This window comes from Lepus europaeus, chromosome 17 (assembly GCF_033115175.1).
Source record: "Lepus europaeus isolate LE1 chromosome 17, mLepTim1.pri, whole genome shotgun sequence".
NCBI classification, from domain to species: Eukaryota; Metazoa; Chordata; class Mammalia; order Lagomorpha; family Leporidae; genus Lepus; species Lepus europaeus.
This window is the reverse complement of record NC_084843.1, coordinates 11,400,086-11,415,040: the sequence shown is the minus strand read 5'-3', so window position 1 is coordinate 11,415,040 and position 14,955 is coordinate 11,400,086. Positions and strand designations below refer to the sequence as shown.

Genomic DNA, 14,955 nt, shown 5'->3' with positions numbered 1-14,955 from the left:
CGCCGGACTAAAGCAGGCCGAAGCCACCGCCCCTCACCTCCCAGCGGCGCGGGCAGTGCACGCCCCCTCCCCGACTCCACCAATCAGCAACCGGAGCGGCGCCCGTGGCGCGGGGAGGGGGGGGTCTCTGGTCCTCAGCCAATGAGCGCGGCGGCCCGAGGCGGCGCCTCGCCGCCCCCTCCCAGAACGAAAGCCTCCGGCAGCTGGCGAGGCCCGTGGAGCGCACTGGGCGCTGGAGCCGCGCGGGCCGGAGCGCAGCGCGCACGCCACCCGTCCCCGGCGCGCCTGCCCGCGCTCCGCCTCCGTCCTGGGCGCGGTGCGGGAGCCGGGGCGGGGGAGCGCAGGGGGCAGGGCCGCGGCGGCGAGGAGGGGGCGGGGAGGAGCGGGCCCGATAAAAGGCTGCGGGGCGGCCCCACCCCGCGGCAGGCCGGCCGCAGGCTCCGCGCGTTCCTTCCGTGCGGCCCGCGCCGGCGGCGGGGAGACGGCGCGCGGCCCGCAGCCCGCCCATGGAGGCTTTCCCCTGGGCGCCCCGCTCGCCCCGCCGCGCCCGCGCCCCGGCGCCCATGGCGCTCGTCCCCAGTGCCCGCTACGTGAGCGCCCCGGGCCCGGCAAACCCGCAGCCCTTCAGCTCGTGGAACGACTACCTGGGGCTCGCCACCCTCATCACCAAGGCGGTGGACGGCGAGCCGCGCTTCGGCTGCGCCCGCGGCGGAGACGGCGGCGGCAACGACGGCTCTCCGCCTTCCTGCTCCCCGCACGCGGCCGCCGGGCCTGGCACGCTGGGGCCGGCCCTGGGGCTGCCCGACTACGACGAGGACGACGACGACGACGATGACAGCGACGAGCTGGGCTCCCGGGGCCGCTACCTGGGGGGCGCGCTGGAGCTGCGCGCGCTGGAGCTGTGCGCGGACCCCGCCGACGCCGGGCTGCTGGAGGAGCGCTTCGCCGACCTGAGCCCCTTCGCCGGCCGCGCGGCCGCCGTGCTGCTGGGCTGCGCGTCCGCCGCCGAAGGGACGCCGCGCGAGGAGCGCGCCGCGGCGTGGGCGGCCGAGCCCCGGCTGCACGCGGCCTCCGGGGCCGCGGCCGCCCGACTGCTCAAGCCCGAGCTGCAGGTGTGCGTGTTCTGCCGGAACAACAAGGAGGCCGTGGCGCTCTACACCACGCACATCCTGAAGGGCCCCGACGGGCGCGTGCTGTGCCCCGTGCTGCGCCGCTACACGTGCCCCCTGTGCGGCGCCAGCGGCGACAACGCGCACACCATCAAGTACTGCCCGCTGTCCAAAGCGCCGCCTCGCAGCGCCCGGGACAGCCTGGCCGGCAAGAAGCTGCGCTGAGCGCCTGGCCGGCGCCGCCCTGGGCCCCGCTCGGGACGTGGTCTTGGCGGCTTGGCAAGGCGGCCGGCCGCGCGGACGACTTTCCTGCCGAGCGGTGGGGCCCAGACGCTCGGGTGCTGGGTTCTCGTGGGCGCCACGTCCAGGACTGCGAGGGCTGGGTGTGTATCCTCTGGCTGAGCGGCACCCTCGCCGCGCTGTTTCCCGTGTACTCGGACCCGTTTTAGGTGCGCCATCAGTATGGAATCTCGCTCCCATCTTGGGGTGTTTCGTCCTAGGTCTTGGAGGCACTTTATTAGGTCTAAAATATTTTTTAATGGCCTCTGAACCGAGCTTAAAACTGCTGGTTTTATGGAGTGTCGGCAAAATGACTTATTGTTTTGATGCAATTGAGTTGTCCTTAATCAGTTACCCTAACTCCAGGTGGAGCAAATGCCGGTTTAGGGAACTTTCCAGCATTCGCTTGGGCGGGGCTCGCTTCCTCCCAGGCGGGAGGTGTAAGACGCGCATCTGTAGCAGATTGAATGCAGCTCGTTTTTTTCTGTGCCAGATCTTTTATTACTCAACTAGCAAATGGCCTTTTTCACATTTAAAATTTGTGCCAAGTCCTAATCATATTGTGTGTACACTTGGAAATGGTGCTGTTTTTAAAAACCTGGTGTATTTATACGGTGATAGTATATGAATTCATTAATCTCACAACCCCTGTTCTACCCTGGCACCTACCCCCATTTCGAAGCTACAATGTTTAAGATCAAGAGAGCAATATTAGCCTGAATTGCTCGGGTTCGGCGCTCCACAGTGGAGGAAAGCCCATCCCAGGGCTTCCCTCTGCTTACACCAGCAGGGGCACTCTTAAAGCACCTACTGTTGGGGGCCGGCAGCAAAGAACAAAACCTCTCCTATGTTCTTGTTGTCTGGCCACCCACACCTCACCTTCCACTTTTTAAAAATCCGTGTTAGGAGACAACTACTGGCATTAGCCAGCTCCCTAGAGTCAAGACAGGAGGTAAAAACAAGACTAACTCATTGGAAACGCACAGACATATCGCTATCTGAAAGTAGCAGCCACAGATTGAGTCCGGGAGGAAGATTTAGCCAGGGTATTAGGAGCTCGACTGCTGACATTAAACAGCTAACTTCCTGCACGGCAAATTGGCTGGATCTGGGACACTCATTTCTAAGTGTCATCAAGGCTGGGTTAAGCCCTTCTGGTCAAGCGTATTAGAACCAAAGGCTTGGCGAACAGGCAGTTCCTTAGCGGGGGAAGAGGGGAAATCTTGCCTCTGCCAGTCTGAACCCCAGAGAACTGCACTCTAGTTGGGCCCCAGCCTAATAAAACCATGTAATTACTTATTCTGTTCTCTTGCTAGGAAATATACTGGTTAAAATTGGCTTGGCTTTTTGGGTAGCTTTTTTCAGGTCAACAAGTTACTCTCCCACTGTTCTTTTCAAGCGGTCCTTGTAATGAGATGGACATATTCTCCATGCCAGAAGGCTCAGGCAGGCAGATGAATGGAGACACTTTGGACTTGGAACAGTCTCAGGCATGTGGCACTGGTATATCCTCAACACATAGAGTCCCTGAGATGGGATGTGCTTAACTCTAGTGAGCTAGTCTGTAACAGTTACTACCCAGGATACACTGCAAGTGGTCTCTGAAGACCCTCCCACCCACACTACACAGCCATGATTTCAACCCATTTAAAAAGCACCCCCACTCCTGCCACATATGCCTGTGTTTCAGCCAACAGTGTGTGACTGGGAGGTACTGCATGCACAGGGAATGCCACTCTAATTTTCTACAGTTCTCTTATGGAACAAGTATACTTAGCCACATTTTAAAAGCATCCCTTGAAATTCAATGCGAAATAAAATTGTAAACAGTTTACAAAATTTAGTGACAAAGATACCTTCTACTGGAGAACCCACTGCAGGCGGCTGGGAACAAAGCTGAATCCAAGCCCTCCAAAGATCCGCACTCGCAGTGGGGCTCACCGCTTCACCTGCTCCTTCCCATTCACACCACCAGTGGCGTTTTTACTTTTTGGTTTAATTTTCCTAAATTTTTTTAAGTTGCTCCATTGGTAGCTTTAACAAAACTTTTAAAATTATACCACAAATACACACACACACACACACACTCTCTTCCAGGGAAAGAGAAGGTGTTGGTCCTAATATTCTAGTCTGTTTCTTAATCACTCTGAGGAACATTCCCTTCCTAAAGCCCGTGCCTTTCAATCACTTATTAAAAATTGAAAGTCGCCCATCTGTAATAGAATGACTCTGGAAGGGATGGATGTGTAGACCAGTGGTAAAATAGCTGTGCCCCACATCGTTGTGCCTGCGTTCAACAAATGCAGACTGCAGGAACAGCAGTGATGGCTCGAGTGATTAGGTTCCTGTCACCCATGTGACATCTAGACTCAGTCCCAACAGGGGCCACTGTAGGCACTTGGGAAATGGGCCAGCAAATTAAACAAAAACCAGCTGTCTTGACATAAAAGCATCTCACAAATGGATGCCAGCCTTCTGCTGTGGATAACTAATGGGATGCCGTCTTTGGGTGGACAATGATGTTTCCACCCTCAGATCCACCTATATTAACAGCAACGTTCCTCTCATTCAAACATGCAGAGAAGCCACTGGGCCCGAGACAGGCCACCCAGCCTATCAGTGAATAGGTGGGTTGTTAGCCACCTAGCATATCAGTGAGTAGGTGGGTTATTTCACTCTCCCTTAGCATGTACTACAAAGGAGCAAGAGAGTTTTAAAGCCTGGAGAGGAAATCACAGGATCACAACACTGCAACTCTATTGCTGCGCCCAGGAAATGGCCTGAGCAGAAAAGGTGGGTGGGTGGGTCTGCAGACCAGCTCAGAACCCCCATCACTCATGCAGCTGTCATCTCTGTGAGTCTACGTGGGGCCTTTCTGTGATGTCACGTGACAGTTCTCTCTTGACCCCCGCTGGGGGTGCTATCCTCAAGAAATATCAATGTTCAAGTCTTTCACTTGCTATGAAAGGAAGGTCCTTTCCCCCACAAGGCCTTTTAAGAGGTCCAGATGCTTGAAGTACTATACAGAAAAGCGTTCTTAATAAGTAGGTCCACACAGAAGGCTGAGTCTGCCGCTTCAAGTAAAACTGCACCGCGACTCCCTCTTCCGGCCTGAGAGCTGCCCAGCTGCGGGGAGGAATCTTCACTGCCCAGCGGGAAACGGTTCAGCCACAGAAAATTCACAACTAGTAGTTTCTGAAAGAAACTAGGATTTTTCTAATTTCAGCTGAAAGCATTAGACAGTACTCACACACACAATATGCACACAGACTCAGAAGAGAGCGCTACAAGAGAACTAACAGAGGGCATTTCAGGGGAACACCTTAGCCAAGGTTGCTTTCTGCTGTATTTAGGTTAATTTTCTATTTTTGTTAAATACCACAATGGCTCAAGTAGAATAAACCCAGCTGAATATGCATACTTACCATTGTAAACACAACACTAACTACGAAATCAACACTAAAACAAATTCTGTAAGTATTTTATTTATCACTGAAGAAAAAACACAGCAGCAAGTTCTGTGTTGGCTTCAATAAGACCAAATAGTTAAATCTTTAACATAGCTATTACACTCCAAAATTGAAGTCAACACAGTCATTACTACAAATTACTTGTTGAAAGAATCTATCCTGAAGAGAAAGAAAATTAGGAAAGAGAATTTAAACAGTTCCTCCAAACCACACATTTATAAATATTGTCATATTTAAAATGCTTGAAAGGCATAAATTCTCCATTAAGGGAAAAGCAGTTTGCTATTGGCAACAGAAAACTCAGCGATAGTTTACCAAATGCTTTAAAATTTAAAAGCTGTATTGTTTGGGATTCACACTTGAGCAGTATTCTTATTACAGTGACTGTAAATTGCCTTATACTCACCTTCTCTCAAGTAAAAGCTACAGGAAATCCCACTGTAGCCAATGTTTGTGATGTTTACCGCACTAAAGTGAATCTAAAATCTTCCAAATTTAGTTAGCAGTAAATACCTCAAAATATCTAAAAGAGGTATGTTTCAACCACTAAGTGATGTGAAAACTGTTTCAGATCCATTGCATTAAAGGGTCTTCAGATACATTTTCTTTCACAGAACCTTATTCCAAATTCTCATTCCAAATTAATATATTTCAAAATCAAAAGAAAAAGATCAGTTCTATACCAAGATACAGGTGTTACTCAATACCTGAAGGGTTCACATTTTAAATTTATTTTTTTAGTTTTCCTTTTTTGTAAACAAATGATTGATGAAATAATGCAACACCTTAAATTCCAGAAAATGGCATGGTTTTCCAACTCCGGTGGATACGGTGCATGATCAATCTATTATATAGGATTAATACAAGTTCATGCTTTTGTGTTATGGTGAAACAATATTAAAGAATCCAATTTAGATTGGTTGAAGCACAAGTGTAATAATCCTGAATGGGATCAAACCTAGGTAAGACAGGAGTTTGATCCGTTATCTGGGGACTTAGCGTCGTACCGTGGTCCATCCATCTTCATCAGTCTCATTTTTAGTACGACGGAGAGATTCCCTGTCTTTCTCAGCTCTCCAGGAGGTCTTCTCTTTTTCACCTTCTCTTTCTCTTTCTCGGTCTCGGTCCCGGTCCCGGTCTCTGTCTCGATCTCTAGAAAGAGCTGGGGGAGGAACTCGACGAGGAGGATCCCGCTCCTCTGCGCGGTCATCTTTCCTGTCATCAGCACGCCTCCAAGAACTTACTAAAATGTTGAATTAAAAAAATAAAGAATTAAGTTTGTAGTATACAAGTATTCCACTGGCTCAAACTAAACAAAACAAAGCAAAAGCAAAGGGCGGCTTGCTTCAAATCATTCAGAAATCCTCAACTAAGGATTAATAATACAGGATCACAATCAAAAGCTAGTAAGAGCTACCTTACTATTTCAATCACTTTAATATAATTTGACAAGATTGTCTGACTCACAGTTATAACTCACAATTTGAAAATAAGAATTATTGGCAGCCGGTGCCGTGGCTCAACAGGCTAATCCTCCACCTTGCGGCGCCGGCACACCAGGTTCTAGTCCTGGTCGGGGCGCCAGATTCTGTCCCGGTTGCCCCTCTTCCAGGCCAGCTCTCTGCTGTGGCCAGGGAGTGCAGTGGAGGATGGCCCAGGTGCTTGGGCCCTGCACCCCATGGGAGACCAGGAGAAGCACCTGGCTCCTGCCATCGGATCAGCGCGGTGCGCCGGCCGCAGCGCGCCTACCACGGTGGCCACTGGAGAGTGAACCAACGGCAAAGGAAGACCTTTCTCTCTGTCTCTCTCACTGTCCACTCTGCCTTTCAATCAATCAATCAATCAATCAATCAATCAATAAAATGATTATTGGCCTGAGCAATGTCTTAACTGGAGTAAATCTTTAAGGCAGAATGAAAAATTTTAAAATGGGAGGATTTTTGCTGCTTATTAAAAAATTTTACCACCAAATCAGCCATGAAATTTTGTTAGTTTTAAATTATGGACAAAACAGAAGATTTACTGTGCAGACAAAATATTAAGTTTCCCAGACAAGTACCTGAGGGCAATAAATGCTTTAACCATACTCAGAGTGTTTGCTAAAAGTAACTACGTGGATAATCAGTTTCTTCGCTTGCACTAAGCTCTGCCTCTCCGCTTGCTACCCCATACAATCCATCAGTCTACCACTGTGCTTACTAAGAAGTTAGTGACCAGCTCCCTCTCACAGCTGGACGGCTGAGTAGGGGTCCTCAGATCCTAAATGTAATATACATCGCACCCCGTCGGCAGCTGACGTAACCACCTTACCTTCATCACGCTCTGACCTCAGGGGAGGTCCTCTCCGGTCCCGATCATCCCTCAGATCCCGTCTGTCTCTCAGGTCCCGCCGGTCATCTCTTTCACGGCGCCGGTCGTCCCTATCCCTATCATCTCGGCGACTGGAATCTCTCCAGCTTGAGGCTTCCTCAGCTGGTCCTCGCCTCCAGCCACCTTCGTCCCTGCAGCCGTGTAAAAGCCAAAGGACAAGTTAGGTTCTGTTCTTTGCTGCTATTTGCACTACCTGGTGACAACATCACATCCACACTGGGGCTCAAAATTCATGAAAGTGGAGACCAAACTTAAACTCATCACTGGACTTCCATCTGAATTCTTCAGGCAGGGAGAACAACTGACAACACCCGGGGCTGGGGCGCCCCCACAGCAGCCACTACTCACTTTTGGCTTCTTAATGGTTAAATAAAATCCAGACACTGCCTCAGCAACACTAAGCACATTCCTAGCACTCAACAGCCCCACGTGACTGCTGGCTGCCACAGGACAGCCCAGACACCCTGCACGTTCTCCCTGCAGAGACTGCACTGCACAGGGCTCTTCTGCATTGATCAGTGCAACACCACTTGGGCAGATGGAACATCCTAGAACCAAATGTAAGTAAAGAGGCTTTTGAAAACTTAAGGGCAACAAACTGACTTTTCTACACCACAGGGCAAATAGTGAGTGGTAAAGACATGTGGACTGGTCTCATCACCAGTCCAAGCCTCCATCTTACCATTCAAACGGGGAAGATTCAACTAGATCATCTCTAAAAGTTTCTGTATTCCATACTGATTCTAAGAAACAGATGGGTGGAACAGGGTGATGGCAGGAGTGGCTGAGGAACACCGTTTCTCAAAACAGCTTGGAATACCCAGGAAAGAGCTGAAGGGAAGCGGAACCGTAACCCCCCGCAGCATGGGGAGAACTCCCCACCTGGGTCTTCTGAAGCGCTCCTCTCGGTCCCCGTCCCTCTCCCTGTCTCTCTCTCTTTCAGGGTCCTTGTCGTTCTCCTCGCGGTCTGGGTTGTCCCTGTCTCTTTCTCTCTCCCATTCACGTTCTTCGGGTGGTCTTGATTCTCGGGGAGGGCCCCAACTCTCCTCTCTGGCTTTTTCTTTCTCTCTCCATCCACCTATATTTTTAAAACAGCAAAGTTACTTTTTTCACTCAAAAAAACCAACTGGCAATCATGCATATAGAGCTTAACGCTGGCATTAATTCCTTCACCATCCTAAAGTGCTAACTCTAGAAATGCCATTTTAAAACTTCACAAGGAAAAAAACCACTCAAATCTGTACATGCGGATTGAGTACAAAACCTGTTTTGATGTAAACAGATTGCTCGTTTAAGTAGAAAGGTTAAGAGTGATCTCTCGAGGATCAGAGAATCTGTCTACTTAAAAACTGTAACCTCAAAATGAACAATTGTGGGACTTGCCAGGAGACAGTGAGCAGCTTCCCAATAACTGGCTCATTTCCCAAATGCCCACGTGAGCAGGGACTAGGTCAGACTAGGAGCTGGGTGCTTAGTCCAAGTCTCCTACATGTGAGCAGGAACCCAAGCCCTCAGCACCACCGCTGCCTCCCAGGGTCTGCATCATCAGGAAGCTGGAAGCCAGGAGCCAGAACCAGGAATCAAGTCTAAGAACCCCGAGACGGAGAGTGGGCACCTTACCCTCCAGGCTAAATACCAGTCCCGTGGTATGCCTTTTTTTCCTAAGGTATATTTATTAATTTGAAAGGCAGAGTTAGAAAGAAAAATCTTCCATTCACTGGTTCACTCCCTAAATGGGCAGGGGCTGGGCCAGGCCAAAGCCAGGAGCTTCCTCAGGATCTCCCACATGGGTGCAGGGGCCCAAGCACTTGGGCCACCTTCCACGGCTTTCCCAGAGAGCTAGATCTGAAGTAGAGCAGCCGGACTTGAACCATTGCCCTTATGATCCCATCTGCCAGTGCCATAGGAGGCAGCTTTATCCACTATGCCACAGCACCAGGTCCCCCTTAGAGCACTTCTATAGGCACTCAAAGAGTAGAAAAATCTGGAGTCATTTGACACAAACACCATGCTAGATGAAGTTGGCTATCTTCTGCCTCCTTGTTTCAACTGTCAACCTAGAAACAAGTATCCTTTTTGAAGGCTGTACTCAGAACAGTGTATTTATAATTTTGTTGTTGATTTCATAGGTTAAAATGGTCCCCAAGCATAGTACTGTCATAGTTTCCCAAGTACAGGAAGGCTGTGATGTGCCTTAAGGAAAAAATATGTGTATTAGGCAACTTTCTTTGGTCATGAGTTCAATGTTAATGAATCAATATTGCTATATATTAAATAAAGTATCTTAAAACACAAAGATGGGCTCTGCTGTACTGTGGTGTGGTGAAGGAGATCAAGCTGCCCCCTTTGTAAAACCGGCATCCCATATGGGTGCCGGTTCAAGTCCAGCTCCCTGCTACTGTAATGTGCCTGGGAAAGGAGCAGAAGACGGCCCAAGTGCTTGGACCCTTGCACCCATGTGGAAGACCTAGAGGAGGCTCCTGGCTTTGGCATGGCCCAGCCCCAGCCTATCTGGGGAGTGAACCACTGGATGAAAGATATCTCTCCCTTTCTACCTCTGCATCTTTGCCTTTTAAAAAAATAAATAAATCTAAGTTGGGGAAAAAAAAAAAAAAAGACATAAAACATGGCTCTCAAAAAGCTGTAACCTCTCAGGCTCACAGGAACCTAACCTTGTACTTCCTCAGTATTCAAAGCTACTTTACAAAACACAACAACCACCATTCAAAAGGATTTACTGTCAGGCCAGCACAGCAGGTTAAAGTCCCAGCCTGTAGGGCCAGCATCCCATGAGCACTGGTTCAAGTCCTGGCTGCTCCATTTCCAATCCAGCTCCCTGCTAATGTGGTTAGGAAAGCAGAGGAGGATGGCCTAAGTCCTGGGTCCCTGAACCCATATACAGAGGAAGTTCCTGGCTCCTGGCTCCTGGCTTTGGAACAGCTCAGCTTCGGCCACTGCAGCCACTTGGGGAGTGAACTAGCAGATGGAAGACCTCTCTTCCTCTAACTCTTTCAAGTAAATCTTAAAAGAAAGAAATCCACTATACCGTTAACTCTACTTACATTAGGCACAGAAAAATTAAGTGGCTTGCCCAGGACCACAGCTCCACTGTGAGACAAGAAGAACGCAGCAGAGAGCTCTAAGAGTAAAAGCAAGCAGGCTGCTCCCTTCGATCTGAACGCAGAACACACTGCTCTAGTGACTGCACTGCCCGGCTCTGACCTGCAGCTTCCTGATAATGAGGGCCTCAGAGGCGGTGGTGATGGCTCAGTTAGGTTCCTGCCTCCCAGCTTAAGCCTGGCCCACTCCCAAACATTACAGGCGTTTGGGGAGCAAAACGGCGGACAAGAAGCACGGTCTTGGTCTCACTCTCAAGACTAGAAACAAAGGGAGGAGGACTAGAGGGGGCCAGTGTTGTGGCACAGCACATCAAGCTGCCTCACTCAGCTTCCTCTTAATGCATCCTGGCTGTCAGCGGACGACGGCTTAAATGCTGGGTCCCTGCTCTGCTACCCCAGGAGGAGACCCAGATGAAGTTCTAGGCTCCTGGTTATTATAGTCTGGCTCAGCCACAGCTGTTGTAGACATCTGAGAAATGAACCAGCAGATGGAAGATACCTCTTTGTTGCTCTGTCTTTCAAGTAAATTAAACATACATTCCAAAAAGAAACTGGGAGGGGGAGAGCCGGCAGACACTTGTTTAAGAGGCAAGAGGAGATTCCAAAGACCCAGACCAAGTATAAGCAGGGAAAAGAGAGAAATGGGCAGATTTGAGGAACATCGAAATGGCAGAACTGAACTAAATTAAAGCTTTAACAAAAGGATGAAACAGAATAAGTGAACTCCCAGATTTTTAGCTTATCAAAGTAGATGGACAGTGGTGCCCCTGAAGGAAATGGGGTGTGTGGGGGTGTGTGTGGGGGGGTGTTAGACAGTAGTGGAAAGGGCGGAGTCTGAAAGTCAACAGACTGCAATAACACGCTACAGGCAGAAGTCACGTACAGACGACGGCAGACATCAAGCATGCACGCAACTCCTCCAGGGCAGCAAATGTAGAGGATGAGCAGGCACAGGACTGAGAAAATAAGCTCTTTCCATGCAATCTCACATCTGGCAGGCGTGTGCACAAATATTCAGACAGTACTTTCTGGTTCTAATTGTCTTTAAGAACACACCAATAGGTCAGGCCCGGGAGAGCCTCCAGAGAAGCCAGGAGACAGAAAACAAGCAAAGCATCACCATACAGAAGGGCTGGTGACTTCATGTGTTGTGTTTTGTTTGGCAAACTTCTGGTAAACACCATTTCACCGATACTCTAAGAAAGATAAAATACCAGTTCACACAGAACAGGTAACAGCCCTCTTTGTCACTTATGAAGTTTCACTTTGTACATGGAAACACATCAAGCAGGCTCCAAGCACTCCATCTAGTTTTCTGAATACCAGAGCCTTACCTGGCTTAACAAACGGTCTCCAAGGACCAGGCCTGGAGTCCTCACCCCGCCTGGAAATCCGGTCATCATCAGCTCGTCTTGACATCCGGTCGTCATCCATGTTTCTCCAAGGACCCCTGTCATCGTCAGCCCCCCGTCTGGGAAGTCTGTCATCGTCGACATTCCTCCAAGGTCCTCGATCATCATCTAGCCCTCGCCTGGGACCCCGGTCATCATCAATGCCCCGCCTGGGACCCCGGTCATCGTCAGCACTCCGCCAGGAAGGCCGCTCATCATCAGCACCCCCTCGCCTTGGCCCCCGGTCCTCATCCATCATTCGTCTTGGGCCTCTGTCCTCATCGGCTGTCCGCCAGCTTCCTCTGTCGTCATCCAGTCCTCGTCGAAGTGGCCTGTCATCCTCTGCATGGCGCCAGCTTCCCCTGTCTTCCTCGCCAATCCGCCTGGGAGGCCTATCATCGTCTGCACTGCGCCAGGAAGGCCGCTCATCCTCCAGCCCACGGCGAGAGAACCTCTCTTCATCGGGACCACGCCGGGGGCCTCTGTCGTCCTCCATGCCACGCCGGAGAGGCCGGTCATCATCTGGCCTAAGAGAAGATTCTCTGTCTTCATCGTCCCCCAGACGCCTCGGCCGCTCTTCATCTCTTCGGTGAGACCGCTCCTCATCCCGCCCTTCTCCTCGTCGCCACTCCCTGCAGAGCAACAGCCATGTTGTAAAGGTAAGCTTCTTAGAAGCACAGAATCTCTTGGGGAATTATCTTTTATTCACCAAAAAGAAACCACTCCACAATCTACACTCATTAATCTTTGTCCTTAAAAATTATGTTCTCCCAATTAAAACACAGACAAACATACAACACAATCTCTTACATCAACACGTAGACCAATAAGCAGACACCTGCCTAAAAAGGTTACCTACACTTTACATGGAGCACTCTAGCAACTGCTCCGTCAATTTTGTGCTTTCTAAACTTAATTTTTGTAAAGGAAATTAAAGCCAATATTCTTGTCTATCACTAGCAGTTTATTTTAAAGCAAGCATCCATCTTTTAGAGAATAAAAAAATCTAAAGCACCTATGTTTTAAGGTGTTTCAAGATCGGTAAATAGAGGAACACTGACGTAAACACAGAAAACTCTACGCAGGGGACACTGATGTGGTACAGGTGAAGCATCGAACAGAACACTGGTTCAAGTCCCAGTTACTCCACTTCTGAAAGTTTACTGCTAATGCACCTGAGAGAGCAGCAAATTATGGCCCAAGTACTTGGCTCCTGCCACCCACATAGGATAACAGCGTGGAGTTCTGGCTCCTGGGTCTGGCCTGGCCCAGCCCTTGCCATGGCAACCGTTTCGGCAGTAAGCCAGCAGATGTAAGATACCTATCTCTGGCTCTCCCTGCTTTTCAAATAAATAAATATTTTTTTAAAAAAAGACAAAAAAAAAAAAAAAAAAAAAACAAGAAAAAAACCTCTTAGTGCCAGTTACGTCCAATATTCCTCATGGCTCACGCTCTCCTTTCCCCATCCCTACAAAACAATCCCAATTGGAACAGGACCCAGGACAAGGCAGGCCTCTTCCCCGCACTCACTTCTCAGGGGGGCCTCTTCTCCACTCCGAGTCCGCTTCAGGCCCTTTCCTCCAGGTGCCTTCCGAATCTCGGTCCCCCCAGCGGGAGTCCTGCGTCAACAAAGCCAACAGAAGCCATCACCAGGACAAGTTTATTATCAGAACTACTAGTGTTACCATTCACTCTCACACATCTCCAACCCTTAAGACATTCCACCTCTCTTGTGACCAATATCATAATGACAGAATCATAAGCCTGGTAATTCCATAGACTGTGGATGGCCGTACAAATGGATGAACCACCAGTGGAAAGCAACGTGGAACACCCACATGGCACCATTACAATGTCTACAGTGGACCCAGAAATTTCCTTTTCAGATTGTGTGTGTGGAGGAGAAGTGCCCCCAAAATGAATATCAGGGCCCACTAAACAAAACCAAAACAAGGAAGGAGTTCATGAACTAGGCAATGGCTAAAATAACAGTATTTCTCTGAGTACTGTGTTGTCATTTAAAAAAAAAATCTCAGGAAGGATGTCAGGAGACCCTTAGCACGCCCCCACCTCTTTTCCGCAAAAATGCACAAGACAGTAATCAACCCCCCACCTCTGCTTGGCTGCGCTGACACGTGTGACCTAAAGCAATGAGCAAACACAGAACTCTGGGAGTTCCTTTAAAACAAGAACTAGAGGTGGGGGTGAGAAAACTAAAACAAAAGCTGAGGACCACCTACCACCCGTTTGTGAGTAAGAGGACCTGGTTCCCAGTGTCTTGACCACAAATCTCTCCCAAGTGAGATACAGTGAAGTTAGCTTTGTGCCCACCACAGCTGCTCACTCTGGGGTCGTGCGCGGGGTGGACTTTCCCAAGTGGGCACTGGGAGGGAAAATACACATCTGTCCGCAGCATGTGTGGTCAGTAAACCAGGGCGGGAAGACACACGGCATGCACACCCCTGAGACGAGTATCTCCTGGCCCTCACATGCATCTTGCAAATTATACTCAACAAAGAATTCCAGTTATGAGAGGAGACAGCATAAGCATTAGAACCTTTACAAAGACACTGAACCAAAAAAAAAATTCAAAAATTAACATGATTGCTAACATTTATAGACAGTGGACACAGAAGAACGGGCCCTGTTAATGAATGTATAAACTAAACAGGACTCAGAAAATCTACAAAAGAACAAAGGTGAAGAAAGAACCAAGAAATAAAACGGAAATATAGAATTGGATGGGACGGGCTTTGGGCAGAGTAGTTAAGTGTTGCTTTGGGATCCCCACATCCTGGATCGCAGTGCTTAGGGATGAGTCCTGCCCCTACTCCTGCAGCCAGCTTCTTCCTAATGTGCACCCGGGGAAACAGCAGGTGATGGCTCAAATACTTGGGTCCCTGCCATCCACAAGGGAGATCCAGAGCCTGGCCCAGCTTTGGCTCTCAAAAGTGGGGAGTGAAAGAATGGCAACTTTGAAAACAAGAATAGAGTAAAAGCAGAATAATTTTCTTAAGTTGAAGAAATTTTTCCTCCCTAAGAAGATTGAATCCTCTGATCAAAACAGCAACAGGCCACATGTCCACATGCACCTAAACACAGCCTAGTGAAACTATTTAACTCCCTTTAGTGGAAGGACAGAAAAGTTTCCAGGGAAAACATATTACTACAGAAGCAACAAGACCAAGCAAGACCATTATCAGGAACCCTCCCCGCT

At 49.4% G+C, this 14,955-nt stretch overlaps 2 protein-coding genes across 2 annotated transcripts in view; one reads left to right on the top strand and one right to left on the bottom strand.

Moving 5' to 3' along the window:
• The first annotated feature begins 506 nt into the window (after window positions 1–506).
• NANOS1 (nanos C2HC-type zinc finger 1) lies at window positions 507–1,334 on the top strand. Its single transcript, XM_062215189.1, has one exon. The coding sequence runs from the start codon at window positions 507–509 to the stop codon at window positions 1,332–1,334; it is 828 nt and encodes a 275-aa protein (XP_062071173.1).
• A 3,519-nt stretch (window positions 1,335–4,853) lies between these two features.
• EIF3A (eukaryotic translation initiation factor 3 subunit A) overlaps window positions 4,854–14,955 on the bottom strand; it is a 41,080-nt gene continuing 30,978 nt past the window's right edge. Inside the window, exons 18-22 of the mRNA XM_062214997.1 lie at window positions 13,269–13,357; window positions 11,682–12,370; window positions 8,111–8,306; window positions 7,169–7,359; window positions 4,854–6,101 (exon numbers count right to left, since the gene is read on the bottom strand). Coding sequence (XP_062070981.1) covers window positions 5,854–6,101; window positions 7,169–7,359; window positions 8,111–8,306; window positions 11,682–12,370; window positions 13,269–13,357 — 1,413 coding nt within the window. The 3' untranslated portion in view covers window positions 4,854–5,853. The remainder of the gene's footprint in view (window positions 6,102–7,168; window positions 7,360–8,110; window positions 8,307–11,681; window positions 12,371–13,268; window positions 13,358–14,955) is intronic.

Excerpts from the sequence above, each read along its gene's own strand:
- NANOS1 (XM_062215189.1), top strand. The coding sequence starts at position 507 with ATGGAGGCTTTCCCCTGGGCGCCCCGCTCGCCCCGCCGCGCCCGCGCC.